At 39.7% G+C, this 21,424-nt stretch overlaps 1 protein-coding gene across 3 annotated transcripts in view; it reads right to left on the reverse strand.

Annotated features, from left to right (window-relative positions):
• Boll (boule homolog, RNA binding protein) overlaps positions 1–21,218 on the reverse strand; it is an 86,252-nt gene extending 65,034 nt beyond the window's left edge. Inside the window, exons 1-5 of one of the 3 annotated variants that reach the window (XM_036173560.1) lie at positions 21,198–21,218; positions 17,269–17,412; positions 14,401–14,492; positions 4,665–4,719; positions 2,787–2,862 (exon numbers count right to left, since the gene is read on the reverse strand). In XM_036173560.1, coding sequence (XP_036029453.1) covers positions 2,787–2,862; positions 4,665–4,719; positions 14,401–14,492; positions 17,269–17,412; positions 21,198–21,218 — 388 coding nt within the window. Of the gene's footprint in view, positions 1–2,786; positions 2,863–4,664; positions 4,720–14,400; positions 14,493–17,268; positions 17,413–20,172; positions 20,440–21,197 lie in introns of those variants that run through there. The other 2 variants (XM_036173559.1, XM_036173561.1) reach the window with 2 other exon arrangements.
• Positions 21,219–21,424: the final 206 nt, after the last annotated feature.

The following is a 21,424-nucleotide window of genomic DNA, read 5'->3' on the forward strand; positions in this document are numbered from 1 at the left end:
ATTTATCACTTTCTGTTCTTGATCCAGCTGGTATCTCCTGCTCCCCTAAGCTCTCTTTCCCTCGAACCTTGCCCTTCATTACTCCCACTGTCGTCCAGGTTGTTCATGTAGATTTAATCCATTTCTCTGTCATTGGGTGATCCCTGTGTCTTTCCTAGGTTTTCTAGGTAGCCTCCCTGGAGTTGTGTAGCAGTCTAGTCATCTTTGTTTTATATCTAGTATCCTCCTGTGAGTGAGTACATACCATGTTTGTCATTCTGAGTCTGGGTTACCTCACTCAGGATGATTTTTTTCTAGCTCCATCCATTTGCCTGCAAACCTCAGGATGTCATTGTTTTTCTCTGCTGAGTAATAACAGACCATGGTAAATGAAGACCACATGAGAACAGGAATAGGCAGAGTGCTGGAGAGGTCCCCAGAAATCCACAATGATACATCCACTGTAGAGTACTGGCAATGGTGGAGAGAAAGCCTGATCGGACCTAGTCTGGTGATCAGATGGCCAAATACCCTAAATGTTGTGCTGGAACTCTTATCCAATAACTGATGGAAGTGGATGCAGAAATCCTCGGCCAGGCCCCAGGTGGAGCTCCAGGTGTCCAATTGTCGAGAAAGAGGAGGGACTGTTAGAGTGTGAATTGTTGAGCCCAAGATTGGAAAAGCACAGGGACAAATAGCCAAACGAATAGAAACACATGAATTATGAACCAAAAGCTGTGGAGCCCCCACAGTGAGACAATTGAATAGTTTGAACTGTTTGGGAGGCATCCAGGCTGTGGGACCTGGACCTGTCCTTAGTGCATGAGCTGGCTGTTTGGAACCTTGGGCTAACACAGGGACACTTTGCTCAGCCTGGAAGGAGGGGACTGGACCTGCCTGTACTGAATTCACCAGGTTTAAATGAATCCCCAGGGGAGTCTTGGCCCTGGAGGAGATGGGAATGAAGGGGAAGGGATGGGTGGAAGGTGGGGCTGGGGGCTGGAGGGGGGAGGACAGGGGAACTCATGGCTAATGTGTAAAAGTAAAACACAAATGTAATAAACAAAAAAAAGATATGAAAAAAAATATGTTTATCAAAGAAGTCTAAATGAAGTCACCAAGTAATGGGGGAGAGGATTATATCCCAACTAGAGACCTCTAGTCACTGTTAAGTCTACACGGCCTGGAATGGGTTATGTCTGAGTTGTTGACCCAAGGGGCCCAAATGGAAATCCTCAAACAACTCAGGCTATTGCCAAGACCTATAGTTTGTTCTCTACAACCTGATGGTACGTGTTCAACACAACACTGAAATAGCTCCCTGAACACCGGAAAGTTGAGCTAGTGCCTAACCACAGCCTTCACTCCATCGACTAGTGTATGCAGTACTAGAAAGTACTCTGCCTGCTAACCTGGCTACAATCCCTGCAGTCTACAACAGGTAACTGCCTGCAAGATACACTGCAACAGTGGACCAAACATGAGAGTACCCCCACTGTCTCACTGGATTTCAGGCCCATGCCACAAGATGGAACCCATGACTGACATTGCTGGGGTGGTGACTAGACAGGCTGTGGACCCTGGGAAAAACTACTGTTCTGCTAAAGCAGCATAACAGTGAAAGGACTCCTAATGACATTCTCATATACTTGTAGGTCAGTCATCATCAGAGAAGTGGTCATTCCTCCTGCAGGAGATGGGAACTAATACAGAGACCCATGACAGGACGGTGTACAGACGGGGAGGGACAGACTTTGGAAACACCTTTGGAACATCTTAAATGGATGTCTTCATCAACTCTCCCTCCCCTCCACCAGGGCCGGGGAGCTATGTAGAGTAGGAGGTGGAGAGATTCCAAGGGCCAGGTGGGGTGAATTGACACCAAAGAAACCCTCACAGACTCACAGAGACAGTGCTAGCATGCACAGGGCCTGCACAGGCGCAAGCCAGACGGGGTCCCAGCGTTAAGGTGAGCAAGTGGACATGAGCCCCCATCCCTAACCAAGAAGCTATCTGCAGTTGACAACTGCTTACAAAGGCCAACTGTTTTCCCCAATGGAGTCTCACTGGGTATACAAACCACACTTAAGAGTAGGCCCCATGCCCAGCAGTAGATAGCCCACACAAAATGAATTCAACAGTATTTTTGTAGATTTTTTTGTCCTCATATTGTCCTATTTGGACATTTAAAAAATCCTACTTATCTTTTACTTGTATATTATGCTTTCTGACTCTGTTTTTATGGGTTTTGTTTTTGTGTTTCTTGTGGCTTATTGCTTTTTAAAAATTATTTATTTTTTTGTGTTGGGGATTTAGCTCGGAGGTAGAGCACTTGCCTAGCAAGCACAAGGCCCTGGGTTCGATCCTCAGCTCAAAAGAAAAATATTTATTTTTTATTTGCCTGTTTGTCTTCCAAAGAGAGAGAAAGAAAGAAGGGGTGGAGTTGAATGGGTGGGAAGACCTGGGGGAGGGTAAACCATGATCAGAATATATTGTATGAATTTTCAATAAAAAGAAAATGCTATCATGAAACAGTACTTTTTATGCTAATTAAAAAGAAAGTATTTTTCATTTAAACCACCATTATATAGAATAATATATAGAATTAGTATTGTTCATGTATATTTCCCCTATACCTCAAACTAAGTTATTTTAATTTTTGTTAAAAATAATTATATGGCTACTAATTTTGCTAAAATAACTTCCATAAAGAAACTAGGTATTTTAATAAAAGGTCTAGAAGAGTCTAATATTTCACAAAAGGACCATGCAAAACATTAAAAAGTACATTAGTTCTCAATACATACGAGGAATCCCTACTTGCTGTTTTCTTATTGCTGGACCAATGTTCAGTTTCTTATCCTTATAATTAAGTTTTTCAGCCTAAAATAAAGGAAAAAGCCCATCACTATGATTTGTAAAATCAGTGAAGAAAAACCGCTATGAAAACTAGCAGACACTGTGTGACATTTTTTCTTTTTCTTTTTTTAAATACAAGGTCTCTTGAACCCCAAGCTGTCCTCAAATCTGATACATTATCACATGACTTTGACCTTCTGATCCTTCTGCCTCTACCTCTCAAGTGCTGCGATTACAGGCATGTGCCACGTTGCCTGGCTTACATCGTATTGGGAATCAAGTATGCCTCCAAAGATGGTCTGGGTTCAAATCTGCATCTTCATCCTGCTTCTGCTACTGTGAATCTAGGTGATGTGGTGACCCTCAGCATTAGTCATTGATTATGTGTTTGCAACTTAGACATTCTCTACATTATCTGCAACTTCCAAAGCACTATTTGTAGTTACTTCAAGATTATTTGTGGACATGTACAGAAAATGTGAGTAGTCCAACACAAAAGAACCCAGTTAAGGTCAAAGTGATGTTTTTTTCTTCCTCTAGATATCAAATTATAATCAAGTGTCCTTTTTAGATATGCTTTTCACATTATGTGTTTTTTTTAAAGACAATGGCTCACAGGTGCTAAAGTACTAGCTAATGTTCCTAAGCACACAAAGGTTGTTATATATTTATGGAGAAATACATTGTTATGCTTAATTCAGGTATTATAGTCCCATTGACTATGAATACAATCTTAATGATTAACAATTATTAAATATGTTGTTTACTATGGCTTTGATATGAAGTGTCCACTCCCTTCCCAAAAAAGTTCATGTGTTGAATACGTTGTCTCAACTGATAAATTCAACCACAGGAGGTGACCAGATGATAAGGGATTGGTTTTAACAGATTACTATTGCTGGGTTAATAATCTGATACCATTACTGAGAGATGACTTAGCTAGAGGAAGCAAGTCTTGGTATGAATATTCTTGAGAACTATAGCTCATCATAGATCTCTTCCTGGACATTCACTGTCCTAGGGCCCACAACAATAGACTTAGCCTGTTATGGCTGAAACCTATGACCCCATGAACTGAGACCACCGTTCCAGTCTCTCTCAGATCTTCGTGACAAGCAAGAAAAAGTTTTTCTAACACAATTTCTTTAAATAGCAACACATGAAACCAGGTTCTATGGTGATGTACTGGTGGCAATACTGTGACTAAAGGTCTTTTGGAACCTGATCTTGTATTTCAACGAGGAACACCAGAAGTTCAGCATCTACTAGTCCAGTTATATGGTGACTTCACAGAATAAAAGTGGATAAGAAATGACTGTGTCTTATCTTAATAAGACATAATTAAACTATCTTTTTCTGAAAAGGTTAAATTTTATACCTGCCATAAATTAAAAGATATCAAAATGAACTATAGGCTATAGGCATTTTATTAAAGAATGTTATTAGTTTATGTAGTTTTTCATAGAAAGGAAATAATACCAGATGATCTTATTCTAGAAATCTACATTTGTAATATTTCCTGAGAATTATATAAACCATTTAAAGAGATACATTCTTAAATTACTAGTTTAAGTGAATAAAATAAAATATATTATAACTTAACAACCATCCTCATGTAATGACTTGGAATGTCTTGTTCTTCAGACTGTTTCTTAGAGGCCAATGGCAATCTTAAGATACCTATAAATACACACATGTACATACATATATGTAGAAATACATATATGTAGATCACTGGCTTGTCCTCTACCATTATATTAACATAAGAGATTAGTTTCAAAGAAAGAAATTGCAAGTCAGAAGTTACATACAGTGAAAGATCTTACCTCTTGTAAGATTTTTTGTGCATCTTCTTGAGTTTCAAAAGTGATGAAACCATACCTAAGTAAATGCATTAAATTATTAATATTTTCTTAGAATTTTACATATATTACATTAAATTTTATTTTGCAGTTCTGGCTGTTGAATCTAGGGTCTGCAAGTTTTTTTTTTAAACCATTGAACTATAAGCCTAAACCTGAGGTAACATTTTTACTTTTTAAGTATTGCCACTGTAGGTATGCTGCATCAGCATGAGAACCATAGATTAATACTGTCATCCTTGCTTTTCAAAGTGGCAGGGACCGAGAGAATAAAGAAGTCATGAATCTTCAAACAGTTTTAGCATTTTGATGCATTGGTGCTCTGCCTTACAGATTGGGATGCAATGGATTTCAGAATAGGGCCATCATCCTTGTCGTCTTTCTTTTTCTTCCCCCCCCCCAGGATGTGGATGAAACCCAAGGTCTTGTGTATCAAGGTAAGTGCTTTACCACTGAATACATTTTTAGCCCTGTAATTTCCTTAAAAACAGGCAAATAAAAAACCCAACCAACCAACCAACCTTATAAAAATAACATGTTTGCCTTAGAGGAATCAGAGTAGAAAAATGCTAACAATAAAAGTTTCAATACAAAATTTCTTATATAAATCCATCACTTATTATTGTTACATGTAAACTAGCAATATAACTGTTAGTATATTTCCCAAACAGCAATAAAAATACAACCTAAAATTTTTTTTTTTTTTTTTGTTTTTGGTTTTTCAAGACAGGGTTTCTCTGTGTAGCTTTGCACATTTCCTGGAACTCACTTGGTAGCCCAGGCTGGCCTCGAACTCACAGAGATCCACCTGGCTCTGCCTCCTGAGTGTCGGGATTAAAGGCATGCGCCGCCACCACCACCTGGCTCTAATTTTTTTTTTCTTGTATTTGATTTTTACATGCAAATATCCCCAGCAATCAGGAAGCAGAAGCAAAAGAATTCTGAATTCAAGTTCAGACTGGGATATACAGCAAAACTGTTTTCTAAGGGTTAAAAAAAGGAAAAGAAATAAAAGATACATGTAATGATATATGTCATTCTAAACTATAGGAAAATGAAATAAAATACATAGCTAACATGAATGAGTCCTGTTTAGATATTAAATATGGCTGAACATCATGATTACCATTTTACAACTGATAATTATTGTTTAATAGTATTCCTTCTTGTTTAATGTTTATTTTTGTGCTGGGGAAGGTCCTCACTCATTCTATGCAAGTGTTGTACTACCTGGCTACACCACTAACATGTAAGTAACTTTTACTTTTTTTAAAGAATGAAATCCTCTTATCTGTTAATCCAAATATTAAATAATTATTTACACTAATTTTTGGATAGAACACAGCTTGTTTGCATGTGTGCTTTTTGTTTCCTGAAATGCCTTCACTCAACTATTTTTGGTCTTTTAGTTGACTTTTAAACATAATAGGTTCCATTGTGACATTTTCTTCTTTTGTTTTTCTAAGACAGGGATTCTCTGTGTAACAGTCCTCGTTGTCCTGGAACTTGCTTTGTAGATCAGGCTGTCTCAAACTCATTGAGATCCACTTGGCTCTGCCTCTTGAGTGCTGGGATTAAAGGTGTTTTGTTGGTTGTTTTTTTTAACTCTTTTTATTCTTTGGGGGACCCACCACTCTGCTCCCAAATAAGTACACATGGAGGCTTATTCTTACAAATGTCTGGCCTTAGCTTGGCTTGTTTCTTGCCAGCTTTCCTTAAATTATCCCGTCTACCTTTTGCCTCTGGGCTTTTACCTTTCTTCATTTTATACATCTTTCTTTCCTTTTTACTCTGTGGCTGGCTGTAGCTGGGTGTCTGGCCCCTGGCATCCTCCTTCTTCGCTTCTTGGTCCTTTCCCCCCAGATTTCTCCTTCTATTTATTCTCTCTGCTTGCCAATCCTGCCTATCCTTTCTCATGCCTTGCTATTGGACGTTCAGCTCCTTATTAGACCATCAGGTGTTTTAGACAAGCACAGTAACACAGCTTCACAGAGTTAAACAAATATCACGTAAAAGAATGAAACACATCTGTGCATCATTAAAACAAATGTTCCAGAGCATTAGTAAATGTAACACATCCTTTGGTCACATTGACTCCCCACGATCCTTGCATGTGCTTCCTCACTCCTGCCAGCCCATTCCTTAAACAGTCTGTCTCCCTTCTGATACAGACAGTCATACACACATATTTGCACTTGCATGAGGGCAAGCACTCAATATTATTTTTACACTCCATTAACGCTCTCATTTCCTCTTCCTTTCTCCCCTCTGGTTCCCTTCTCAATTTCAAGTGTAAAGAACTCCAACTGAGCTATTGGGGTCCTTTACACAAAATCTTGGCTTATGACTATATCTTCAAGTATTTTTCCTGTATTTTCATTTAATAGTTTTAAAGTGTCAAGTCTTTCATTAAGGGCCTCTAGCCAGTTTGAATTGATTTTTGTATAGGATGAGAGATGACCTAGGTTCATTTTCCTATATGTAAATACTCGGTCTTCCCAGAACCATTTGCCTTTTCTTCAGTGTATGTTTTGGGGATATGTGTTGAAAATCAAGTGGCTTCTTCTGGGTCCTCTATTCCTTTGGTCTTTGTATCTGCTTTCATGCTAGTACCAAGGCGCTTATTTTATGTTATCTTTATATAAAGTCTAGGGCCAACATATGAAAGCATATTTGTCTAAGACTTTTTGCTTAACACATCACCAGTTGCATCAACTGTCCTGCAGATCACATGGCTTCGTTCTTCCATGGCTGTGTACATACATTTCTTTACCCACACCTCTGTTGATGGACACCTAGGTTGGCTCCATAACTTAGTAATGTGAACAGCGCTGCAGTAAACACTACTACTATTGTGTATCCCTGACGTACGATGACTTGAAGTCTTTTAGGTAAACACTAAGAAGCTATATACCTTTGTCACATGATAGGTCCACTTTTATTTATTTTGAAGAACTGCCATACTGATTTCCACAATGGCTGGACTTTGCTCACCAGCAGTATGTAAGGATTTCCTTGTCTGTATCATTGCTAGTATTTGTTTTATTGTGACTACCATTCTGACTGGCATAAGATGGAATCTCAATGTAGTTTTTAATTCATATTTTTCTGATCCTATGAGGTTAAATATTTCCCTATACATTTATTGGCCAATTGTAATTTGTATTTTGAACACTTGTCTTTTTATTTCATTAGCTCATTTATAGACCGAATTGCTTTGTTTTGGGTGTTTAGTTTTTAATTTTTTTGTATATTCTAGATAATAATCCTGTCTGATGTAAAGGTTGCATCTGGACTGACAGCTTATTCTGTAAGCTATCTCTTCACTCAACTGTTTCCTTTGCTGTGCAGAAGCTTTTGAATTTAATGAAATACCAGTTGTTAATAGTTGGTGCTATTTCCTGAGTGACTGGAGTCCTATTCAGAATGTGCTTGCCTATGCCAGTATCTTGAAATGTCTCCTCTGTTAATATTAACTTCAGGTCTTACATTATTAAGACTTTTTAACATTTGGGGTCACACTTTTATTTATGTGCATGGTGCCCAAAGATGACAGAAGAGGCACTAGTTCCAGATGGCTGTGGGTTACCATGTGCTGGAAACAGAATCTGATCCTTTTTAAGAGCAGCCATGCTCTTACCTACTCCTCTATCTCCAGTCTAAAGGAGCTGAATTTTTGTTTGGGGTGAGAGGTAGGGATCTGGCTTCACTCTTTCACATGTAGCTATCCAGATTTGCCAATAACATTTGTTGACAAGGCTTATTTGCACCAATGCAAAGTTTTGTCTTTGCAAAAGATCAGGTGGCTGTAGCTAAGTGGGTTTATTTCCGGATCCTTTATTTTTAATTTTTTTTTATAATTATGTAATTTAAACAAATTACGTTTATGTGTATGAGTGTTTTGATTGCATGAATCTATGTGCTTGGTGCCCACAAAAGCCAGAAGGTGTCAGATCCCTAGAGCTGGAGTTCCAGGTGACTGTGATTCTGACATGGGTTCTAGGACCTGAACCTGGAGCCCTCTGAGAGCAACGAGTGTTCTCACTGAGGCATCTCTCCAGCCCCATTCTCTTCCTCATAAATCAGTCTAGGTTTCTGTTGTTTATTTTTGTACTTCATTCTTGCTGTTAGATACTGGTTTATTTTTGAAAAATATTGTCTATGATGTTTCTTTCTACAAATTTCTCTTTCGTTTTCTAATTTGGTGGAAAATAAGCTTTAAAATATGCTCTAATAATTTTCTGAATTTCATTGGTATCTGTTGCAATCTCTTCCTTTTTAATTTCTAATTTTGTTAATTTGGGTCTTCTCTTTTTTGGCTAGTCTGGTTAAGTAATTATGGATCTTGTTTATCTTCCAAAGTATTCTGTTAAATTGGTTCTTTTTTCTCAACTTCCATTTTATTAATTTCTGTCCCGATCCTGATTCTTTGATTCTACTAACTTTTTTGGTTTGTTCTTATTCTTTTCTATGGCTACAAGGTGCACTATTATTTATCTGAAATCTGGTTCTAAACGTTCATATTTTCAGCTATGAATATCCCTCTGTGAAGAATGCCTTCTATCCTATGAAGAATGCCTTCATTCTATTTCATGCATTTATGTGTCATTTCACATTTATTAATGTCTTGAAATTATAAATTTCTTTAATTTTCTGATGATACAATCATCATTCTATAAAATGCTATGTCTCCATGAGTTCATAATGCTCTAAAGTTTCTCTTACTGTTTGTTTATAGCTTTATTTTAACTGTACTCAGGATATAGAAAATTTCAGTTTTCTTATATTTGGTAAGTCTTGCTTTGTATCCTGTTATATGATATATTTTAGAGAGAGTTTTCTGGGCTAATTTGAAGAATGTGTATTCTGCAGTGTTTCAGGGGAATTTCTGTAGATGTCTGTTAGGTCAATTTGATCTATGATGTCATTTAACTCACATGTTCCTTACTATGTTCTGCTAGAATGATTTATTTCTGCTGAGACTAGAGTACTGAAATGACCCATTATTATTGTGGTAGGGTTAGTCTGTGTCTTTGTATACCAGCAGTTCCTGTTTTACGAAATTAAGACCATCAGTGTTTGAGGCATGTATATTTAGAAAATTTTCTCTTGATGAATTGTTTCCTTAATCAGTATAAACATTTGTTATCTCTTCTAATTTTATTCTGAAGTCTTTCTTCAGACGCAGAACAGCAACTCTGTTTGCTTTCTAGTTCCATTTGCTTGGAGAACATTTTCTCACCCTTTCATCCTTAGACTACATTTGTCTTAGATTAAAGGGTTTGTCTTGTAGGCAATAAATAGATTCTATTTTTTAAATCAACCTACTCGGTATATTTTTATTGTAGAATTTAGTCCATTAACAGACTTATTAACAAAAGGTGTATTAATTCCTGTTATTTGTTAAATTTCTAGTGTTTGGTCTTCTGTCTATTCCTTAACTACTCTTCTAGTGTGCTTTACTCTTTCTTGTAGTGTCCTGGATGAGTTATTTTTGGCTTTTTTTCTGAAATATTCAATTATTTTCGGTAGTGCTACTTAAGTGGTCATGAATTCCTTCTGCTTGTTTTTATCATAGAAAGGAGACTTCAATTATGACCTATTTTGCTGGATATAGTTGTTTAGCTTAATAATTACCTTCCAGTGCTTGAAATACATCGTTCCATAAACTCTTGGTTTTAAAGGCTTCTGTTGGGAAATGGATTAAAGCTGACAGGTCTGCCTTTATATGACACTTTCAGTATTATTCTTCATTCCCTGTACTTAGTGTTTTAATTATAATAGGACGTGGAAAACTTTTCTTGCCCATTTTGTTTTTTATATGCCTCCTGAGTACAGATAGTGTTAATTGTCAACTTGACAGAATCTAGCCTCACTTTAGAGATAAGCCTCTAGACACATGTATGAGGAACAGCTTGGTTACGACAGCCTCTGGACATGCCTGGGGATGACTACCTTGACTGGATTGAGGAGAATGAACTGCCCACAGTCAGAGGGCATTTGCTGCTTCTTTCTGACTATGCCAAGTGGCCAGCCATTTCAGTTCTGGCTGCCTTGACTTCCCCACATGATGAACTGTACCCTTCAACCGTGAGCCAAAACAAACTCTGTGCCACATAAGTTGCTCTTGTCAGCATATTTTATTATCACAGTTACAGGAGAAGGAACTAAGACAGATGGTCATCTATTCTCTAGATTTGGAAAGTTTCTGCTATAGTTCTATCAAATATTTTGGTGTCCTTAGACTGGAGTTCTGCTACTCCGATGGTTGTAAATTTTCAATGTTGTACACAGAACTCATGTTGTAATTATGCTTTATTATTTTCTTTGTTGATTGAGGAATTCCAATTCATCTCTTGTTTCCATTTGACCCATTCTATTGGTAAAGCTGCCTACTGAGTTTATTTGACACACTGAGTTCCTCAGGTTTTCAGTATTGTTTAGTCAATTTCTCATATCATGTACTGACTTTCTTATTTCAGTTAGCTGTTTACATTCTCTTTGAATTAGAGTTTATTTTTATACTGTTGTGTTTTATTAAACATTCTTTTCATTCCCCATCTTGAATTTCATCGAATTCACTCATTTGCAGCCATTTATAAAGGAACTGACATTTTTTTGGGGGGGTGTGGTACTGTGTGATTTTCATGTTTCTTAATTACCAAATTAAGACTTATGGATCTGTGGTTATTATATTGATTGGAGTTTTTTTTATTAGCTGTATCCTTTAATTATGTGTAATATTTAAATGGGGCTAGATTGTGCTAGAGTCGAGGTACATAGTTCAGAAGTCCTCAGCTCATGTGCTCAGGGCACACTTTACTACTTCTGGAGTATAGTATTAACTGCAAAAGCAACCATAATTTACTGTTTTTATATTTACCCTAAGGTTTTAGCTTATACCTGTATAATGGCTTATACATTACTTTTGCCCTTTCTCACTTGTGGTCATTGACGGTATATTAGTGTCAATCAATTTTAAGTATATTTCCCATCTGTTTTGGTTTAGTGTTCTAGCTGGTAAAGCCATTTGTTTTCCCCTTAGTGGGTGGTAGTGGAGATGACGCCATCAAGAGATACCCATAACAGTAGATGGAACCTGAAAAGACAAGGGAGCACCCATAAGAGCATAACTCCTTAATTATCTAATCGAAATATAAGTAAATGGCAGAGAGGAAAAGGAGTACAGAAACACACTGTGAAGTGGGGAGGGAAGAGCCGAGATGAAATCCTTCTGATTGCACACTGAAGGAAAAATGTATAAGCAAAATTAAATGTGAGAAGAATAAAAGAGAAAAACACCTAAAGAAAAAGGATAAATCCAATGCCCAAAACATACACAAGCAAAAGAGAACAATGAGGACCAACAATTGGAGCAGCTTCTTTCCGGTCCTGTGATCTGTGAAAGGCAGTGTGCAGCTGAACGTGGAGTCACAGATTAGGCTACTGTTGAGCCTGCACTAGCCAAATGTCAACATGCCCCAAGCTGTCTTCGCCTTAGGATCTTTGCTTTTATTGTACACCAGGAGCCTCTCTGGCCACAGTTAGCACTGTACTTGTAGGCCAGGTAGATTTTTCCATGTTCCAGAAATTCCTTAGTCTGAACAACTTGGCACAGCTATTGCCTAAGCCAAACAGTGTTCCCAAGTGTTTTGAGGAGTGGGGAAGACAAAGAGAGCGCTGAAGTGTAATCCAGAGGACTAGTCTTCAAATCCCATTAGAAATTACTCTCTAGGAGAGAGGAGGCTGCAGAAGTTGCAGGCTGACTTTTGGTATTCTCTAGCTTGTCAGAAGTTAAGTCATGTGCCTAGCTGTGGCTCTAAGAGTTGGAGAATGGGCTAACCTCAGGCTCAGGCTGTTAGTCTCCACTATTTATCCTCAGAGATGGCTGTCTTCTAGCCAAGGAAGACTGGACTATCATATTCTTTACTGTTGGAATCTTCTGCTGTCTGAACTTCTCAGTGGGTCCAGCCCTTCCTTATTGCCTCCACAGTTCTTTTTCATTCAAGAGACAGGGCAGGTTGTTTTCAGGCTCTCTGAACTGTAATTGTTACTCCCTGGGCCGTTTCTTGGCTGTCCTGTCCCATTACCTGTTTTGTAATTTCTAATATTCTAACCTTTCTCTTTCTGGAAAAGACTCTTTTATTATCCTGATTATTATTATCAATCATTGTGTCACAGAAAGGCAGCTTCGAATGTAATATCTCAGCTGTGTTTTCCTTTATCTCCTTTCTTCCTCTTTCTTTTCTTTGATTCCAGGGATGAATTCAAGGCCTTGTGCATGCTAAGCAATAGCTTTGACTTTTTTTTTTTTTGTTGTTGTTGAAGAGGGCAGTAACCCATGCTGGTTTCCAATTTGCAAGCTTCCTGCCTCAGTCTCCAGAATATTTATTGGATTACATCTGACTTTCTATGCTTTTCAATGATAAAAGTATTACCAAAGTAATGTAAATTCTTTTAGATAAATGAGACAGATATAATCTCAACTCATCTTAACATCGTCGGACAGTCTCAGGAAGGTTCTTTGTAATAAACAGTCTCTCTGTGAGAACCTTGTAGCTCCACATTAGCTCCTGCCATTTTCCCATGTCATTCCTCATTAATATTGTTTTCTATCCTATTGGTTCCTTCTATTAATCCTGTAAATATATTTCTTTATTTGAAGAAAACAAACACAATCCTTTATTTACCTCCACTGACTTATCTATGTTCTTTTAACTCTGCAACAAAACTCCTTATGTGAATGCACTATTCAAAAATCACCTCTTCCCTCTCAGAAATTTTCAGATTTTGTACACAGAGAAATCCTGAAACAGCTCTATATATTGCATAGTCGACTAATTTCAATGTTTTTTCTTGTTTTAGTCATTGTTCTATTGCTGTGAAGAGACACCATGATCATGACAACTCTTACAAAGGAGAACATTTAAGTGTAGCTTGCTTACAGGTTCAGAGGTTTAGTTTACTGTTATCATGGCAGGATGCATGGAGAAGGAGCTGAGAGTTTGACATCTGGATCCACAGACAGCAGGAAGAGAGAGACACTGGACCTGGTTTGGGCTTTTGAAAGCCCAAAGTCCAAACCTAGTGACATACTTCCTCCAACAAGGCCACACCTCCAAATCCTTTCAAATAGTGCCACTGCTCTGTGACCAAGCATTCAAATACATGAGCCGATGGAGGCCATTCTCTTTCAAATGACAATTCTTTTTGATTTGACAATTTATCATTCTTCTTAGAGTGGCACTTTTCATTTGTTCCTTAACTAGATTCTGAACCACAGACCACAGACATTATTTCAGATGGGCAATTTTCAAATAAACTCTCTTACAGATCAAAGCAAGAACACGCTTCCAGAAGCATCTGTTCTTTCAGCCTCTGCTTCTTTAGCTACTATACAATTTGCCCCTCAACATTTTTTGTCGTATTATACTAAATGGCCCCTTGGTCCATGAAAAAGTAAGGTTTTAGACTAAGAAGTATTATACAGTCCCTCTTTACCTCAATAAAGTACATGTACATGTACACACACACACACACACACACACACACACACACACACAGCAAATGTATGGAAAACAAGAGGGCATAAATTCTTCGACTAAGAAAATGGAGACAAAGTATATTAGCATACAAAACCTAACCCAACAAAATACAATTCATTAATATATACATATATATTATATGCAATGATACTAACCCTTTGGACACTCCAGCTCTGTCATTAACGATCTTCACTTCTTTTACTGACCCATACTGGGAAAAAAACTTTCTTAAATCATTTTCATTTGTCTAATGGAATAAAAAGAAAACGTTAAAAAACATTTTAATCAATAAAAGATAAACAACTTCAATGCTTATTATGGAGACATAAAAATCTAGAAGTTAGAGTATCTCTCATTATTAAAAAATAGGCAAAACCATTGTTACTAAAATCTATGTATTTTGCTTTACATAGTAGCTAAGTAGCAATTTTAAAGTGAATTATTCTAAACCTACAAAGAATGCTAACTATGTAAAGGAATCTTTTAGTGACTTTAAGAATGCTAATGCTGGGTTACATATACTAAACCTGTAGTTGGGGTGCATTACTGTTGCCTCTAGTATTTGGGGAGGGCAGCAATTCCAGCTGTGAAACCAAGTCACAATGGCCTAATCCAGTCACTTTATGCTAATCAACACAGTCTTTAGGAAGAATCAGGCCTTAGAAATGTATTTCCCCCAAATATTTGAATTTGCCATAAGAAGTTACAAAGTGACTATAATATTTCAAATTACAAGGCATTTTATCTGTACTCAACATATATTTTACCTAACTACAGACATTATGATGATACAATAAAATTAGTATAATAGACACAATGTTCAAGATGTATACAAAGATGGTTTGGGAATATCTGGTTTTACTGAAATAAAGAAGACAATAAGAGCTAGTCCCAGAGAATTTATGGTGAATTCATGGCAATTTGATTTTTGGGTTCGGTTGCAACTGTTTGCTTCTAAGTGTAACTTAAGTTTACCTAGAGCATAATCAAAAGATGTCTTAGAGCACAGCCTTTCATTTTGAGTTCAACTGTCCCCTCACTTACTTAAATACACAATTTGTTATTTTGGATGATAACATTCAGCCTGTTAAATTGGACAATGACAAACACTAAATCTAAGAATATGCGAATTACTTTTATTCTAATAACAGAACTTCTAAAAATGGGATCAATGCTAGAATGGGAACTGCTATCAGATATTTAGAAAAATTAACGCAGACTGTTCTCTGGAGAGGAGTCACTACCTCAGTCACAACCTCAGAGAACAAGGGGAATGTCAAGATGACTGAATTGAACGTGCAGAGGGACAGTGTGTAACAGTCTGACACTGCTACCATAGCAGACTATTTCCTCACAGGCAATTTGTAGCTTTGAAAAAGATATGCCTCAAGGAGAGAATTCTGTTACCTTAATGCTCTGGCTGCATTAAGAAACGATGACCTCTAAGATTCCTATCATCCTACATGTGCTTTAGTGACTTACATGAAAACGTATTTATTGAGTACTTACTTTAAAAATTCACTAAGAAGTTTAATATACCCACATTTTCCATAGGTACAGAAAATCTTTCAAAGGTATTGTATAAAGCATATTTATAGCAAAACAATCACATACTTAAGAATCATTATTTTGGCAAATACACTAAGGATAACATTTTTCTTAAGTAAAAGTAATTTTACCTAAATTGTGATAGAGTATATGGAAGTAAGTGTCAAAAATCACACACAATAGCACCTTTTATCATAGAAGGCATCTCTCTGTATAATTTCTAATAGAAATGCTTTTTTTTTTTCCGGTTTTTCGAGACAGGGTTACTCTGTGTAGCTTTGCGCCTTTCCTGGAACTCACTCTGTAGCCCAGGCTGGCCTCCAACTCACAGAGATCTGCCTGCCTCTGCCTCCTGAGTGCTGGGATTAAAGGCGTGCACCACCACTGCCTGGCTTTAGAAATAATTTTATAAATCCATTTGGAAGAAGAGTGTGAATGTGTGTGTGTGTGTGTGTGTGTGTGTGTGTACACGCAGATTGAACTTCGGGCCTCTACAAGCAAGGCAAACCTCTACCACTGAGTTATATCCTCAGCTCCAGTAAGGGTATTTGATTAAAAATATCCATGAATATCTTTCCCATACATATATTACTACCTCTCATGCGGGAATACTGAAAATAATTTCAGCTTTGCTTTTCTGAAAGAATGAAATAGCTGATGAGATGATTAAGCCCACTTTTGTACAGATTCTCTACTTGGACCACAGGCCTTTTAAATGATCAATTATAAATCCTCTCGAAGAAAGCTATTTGTAAGAAACTGAAGTCTAGGACATGGCTTAGGAATGCAAGATAAAGGCTGGGATAAAGATACAGGGTTTGGGGGCTGGAGAGATGGCTTAGTGGTTAAGAGCATTGCCAACTCTTCCAGAGGTCCTGAGTTCAATTCCTGGCAACCACATGGTGGCTCACAATCATCTATAATGGGATCTGATGACTTCTTCTGGCATGCAGGTGTACATGCAGATAGAGCACCATATACATAAAACAAATACATCTTTAAAATTTCATATATGTGTGTATATATATGTATACACACACACACATATATATACAGGGTTCTACAAAGACTAAAATTATTTACATGAAGTTTTCATTTGGAAATTGGAATAATCATCTTAGGCAACTGGAACATCATGTAAGAAAGTATAACAAGTATGCTGAAAAAAGAAGATTGAGCAATAATGAGAAAATTAAAGAAGGTAGACTTCCATCAGTAAGTAACAAGGGGCATGCAGCAATTAAAGAAGCCTCAATTTCCTTGTATGTGAGATTGCCCAAGTAGACACATGTAAATTTACCTACACAATTGTTGAAAGGGTTATCTGTATTTAAATGTGAAGCCTATTAACCAATATGCAAATGTGATTTTTATACTCGTATAAGGAAATACCTGCTGAAAAAATGAACTATTCAATTGTAAAGAAAAACAAAACTCCTTTCCTTTCCCACCATGTTGTACCCACAAATAGATACCTTAAAGTCAATTCCTCCTACGAAGATGCGGTTAGGGATCACAGTTCCGTATCTTGGGGCACTTGTTGGGTTATTCAAAGGCACAGGTGACACAGGATTAGGGGATGGAGATAATGAATCTGTTTGCGTCTGATTTGTTGTTTGCTGTAAAATAAAGTCATTTTAAACTTTTAGCACTGGGCATGAGTTTTAATGCAGGGCCATCAAAACAGTCATCTAGGCAAAATGCCATCTACTAGACTTGACTTTTATTCCAAAATTATGAAAAATATAATTAGTTTTGGGAGGAAACAAAAATGAAACAAAGTACTTCATGCTAGAGAAGTGCTTATATTAGATGTTCTACTCAAATATACTTACAATAAGTATGAGGTATGCTGTTTGTTAAGGAAGAACAATTAAGTAAGCTGGGCAGTGCTGGCCCACACCTTTAATCTCAGCACTTGGAAGGCAGAGAGGCACGTGGATCTCTGAGAGTGGTCTACGGAGTGAGTTCCAGGACAGCCAGGGCTATACAAAGAGAAACCCTGTCTCAAAAAACAAACAAACAAACAAACAAACAAACAAAACCAACCAACCAACCAACCAACAAACAAGCAACCCCCCTCAAAAGCATTCACTTCATAAAAAAGTCAGAGAGGGAGAAAAGAAGACCCAGATGGCTGGGAGATGCTCTGTCCCAGCCATTTTGTCCAGGTGTGAAAACCCTGGCACTCACAGTTAGGAAGTGGTGTTCTTTCACTAAAGAACATCAACATCAGACAAGGGCACTATAATTATGAGAGCTCAAGATACAAAGAAGTATTCTTTAATCATGTCTGAATACTGATAAAAACAAAAACACTGCCAAACCATGAGAATTACCAAATACTGTTTTATCCTAGATAATCTGGGAACTGTTTCTCCTTTATCAATCTTATTTTTAAAATAATAATTAACACAATCATAGAAATACTCCCATTTCCTCACAACATGCATTCCTTTCTACATGAAATCCTTTTTAAAGGCCTAGACTGTATAAATCAAGTTACTAACGCCCGAGAGGACCCATGGTGTACTTTCTTCCTGGTTCCAATGAATCCACAGACACAACTCCATATGTGTTCTTGGTAGTCTTTGGCTAGAGAACACTGACAAGTTAATAAACTTGAGCAGTGTTAGTCTGAAAGTCAAAATTGTAAATGCATGTATCTATCTGAAAATCAGAGTTATCTTTAAAAAATACACACCTAGCTGGGTGCGGTGGTGCACACCTCCAACTCTGCCATCAGGAGGCAGAAGCAGGCAGATTCCTGGGACTTCAAGGCCAGCCTGGTTTGCACAGTTCTAGGCCAGCCAGGGTTGATCAGTGAAAAATTTACAAACCTGAACATTATGAAAAACATCAAATACTTAAAAACTTAACAATACATTTTCATGACAAAGAATTGAGCTCAGTACACATCCATTATGTTCATACTTCTAAACTGGAAGGCTTAATATATCAATATCAACGTATAAGGCTTTGCATAATGGCAACCAAAGACTTGCAATGTAAAATGAAAAGAAAAATAAAGAAACACACACATACACACAAACTAATTATTACTTTCTTTCTGGGAAGACTAAACAGACGTTTGAGACAGTCTAGCCTACTAAGTCCTTCAAAAATACTAAAGTTGATAATTTGCTGAGAAACATCACAACGAAGTTTTAATTTAGACAGTAGGGTTGTTCTTTTCTATTATTTGTCCTTTTTCCATTGTGTTGGCCAACAAAACCACTATTTTAAATGTTCATGTGATTAAAATAAAAAAAGGCAAAATTCCCTGTCCTCATGAATAGTATATCATAGTACAAAGTAACAGATAAATATAACATATGGTATTTTAGAGAATGGAAGGAAACAGATGAATAGTAATATGTAATACTATTTCAACAAAGGAAATCTAATTGTAAACAGTACCAACGATATTCTAGAAAATCCTGTACCAGAGAAAATCTTCTAGCTCCAATAGATAAAGCCTTGTTTCTTTGCCCATTTATTTATAATATAGATCTTGTTAATTTAAAAAAAAGTCTTCAGAAAATTCTCTAGGACTTCAATGGAAGTTCTAGTTTGTCCTCAAATTTAAGTATGAAGAAAAACTCCCTAATTTTTCCCGTGAGAGGTGGATGAAAACAGTCCCAAATGAAGAGACTTCAGGTTAGTCAACGAGAAAAAGAAAAACAGTGATTGAAAAACCCAACCCAACCCAACCCAACCCCAAACCCACCCATTCACTTCATTCCCTTGTTGTAAAGGCTCCTATTCTGTTGTGGATGTTATCTGCTTACTTTTTATTTTTTTTTTTTAACTATTCGCCACCTTCTACTATAATATCTATTTATCTGTCACTTTGCATTACGATACAATATCCACGTGGGCAGGAAGTCTGCCTAGAGCTACATATTTAAAACACTACGACGTGTAAACCACACCACACAGCACGTGTTCCATGGGTGTTTGTTGAACTGTACCAACAAACAAATCATTGCTTCGGGAGAAACCTGCTTCGCACGGGCTGAACCCTTGGATAAGGACCGAAGTACCAGTCATATTCTAGAACACCTTTGACTGTTCGCAGCCACCAGGCTCGGGGCTGAGGTGGCAGGGACGTTCCCTGGCGATGAGCCGTGGCTCGAACCGGGGACACCTCTAATTGCCCATCGTTTCAAAGCATGGGGGCCGGGGCTGCTCCCGGGTTGTTAGCACGGGTCCCTCGGCTTCCTTGTCAAGCTTGAGCCCCTTAAGAGTTCATTAAGACGCTCTTCCAAAGTCCTAGGGCCTCCCCGCCTCCTTGTCTGGGGCTCAACCTAGCACTGGACCATTATTATTATTATTATTATTATTTGCAGAGACGGAAGGAAGAGGTGGGGGCTAACCGTCGCAGTCACCGCCTCGGTGCTCCTTCCCCGGGGCGGCCAGCAGGTCGAGGCGATGGGGGGCATGGCCGAACTGACCACGTCCTCGGCTTCTCTCGGGTCATCGTGAAGCGAGGCGCCGACGCGAGGGTCCCCCCCCTCCCCACCAAAGTGCGGGAGGGAAAAGAAGGCGAGCCAGCGAGAAATTTTGCCAGGCAAACCCGCCAGCAGCGGTGGCGGGAACCCTCAACGGCACCTACCACGCGCCGGGGCCGCCTGGTGCGCAGCCTCGTGCGCAGCAGGCCCGCGGGGGAGTGGGGGGGGGGCTGGATAGCGCCCGCTGATTGGCTGCCAGCCGGCACGGGGGGCGGGGCAGCACGTTACCAGGCTCCGCGTGGGGAGGGAGGAGCCGGCGCTAGCGCCCGCTGATTGGCTGCCGGTGGGCACGGGGGCGGGGCGACACGTTACCAGGCTCGGCGGGGGCGTGGGGGAGGAGCCGGCGCTAGCGCCCGCTGATTGGCTGCCGGCCGGCACGGGGGGCGGGGCGACACGTTACCAGGTTGCGGCGCTGGGGCCCGTAGGCCCCGGGCCTCGGGGGGCCCAAGCTTGAGCCCGGGGGCTGCGCGTAGAGATTCCCCCTTCTCCCGGCCTCCCTCCCCGAGCTCAGGCCTCCCCGGGGCGGAGCATCGACGGCCACACGACGAGAATGTGTCCCCCCCGAACCGAGAGGGCGGGCGAGCGTCGAGGGCGCCGCGGCGGCGGCGGCGGGTTTGGGCGGGAAGGCGTTTCAGGGCTGCCCGCTCGTTGGGCACGGAGGGCTGAGCCTCCCTCGCGGTCCCCGGCCGTTTCCCCCAGCCCGCGCTGCCCACCCGCCGCCCCCGGGCGTCGGGACCCCCGAGCGGGGGGCCCCCTTCACACAACCCCGACGGGCCGCACCGTCTTCCTTCCCCACCGAAGCGAAGCGAGCGTTTCGGCGGCTCCAAAGCACACCCTTCCAGCCTCGCCAAGGCACCCGCGCCGCCCCGCGCAGGGCCCCAAACACTCACCGCCCGGGGTTCGGTCTCCATCTTTCCCCCTCCGCTCTTCAGACAGGCAGGAGGCGCGGGAAGGACAAGTTGGAAGGCGCGTTCCGAGGAACCCAGGAGCCGGAGCAGCCGGCGCGTCTCCCGTCGGGGACTCGCTCCCCCTGGCGGCGGCGGCGGCGGCGCAGTCGTCTCCTCCGAGCCGGGCGAGCTTGGCCTGGGGGGCGGGGGCGGGCGAGCGGGGCGGGGGC

The sequence above is a fragment of the Onychomys torridus genome, chromosome 23 (assembly GCF_903995425.1).
Source record: "Onychomys torridus chromosome 23, mOncTor1.1, whole genome shotgun sequence".
In the NCBI taxonomy this organism is placed as follows: Eukaryota; Metazoa; Chordata; class Mammalia; order Rodentia; family Cricetidae; genus Onychomys; species Onychomys torridus.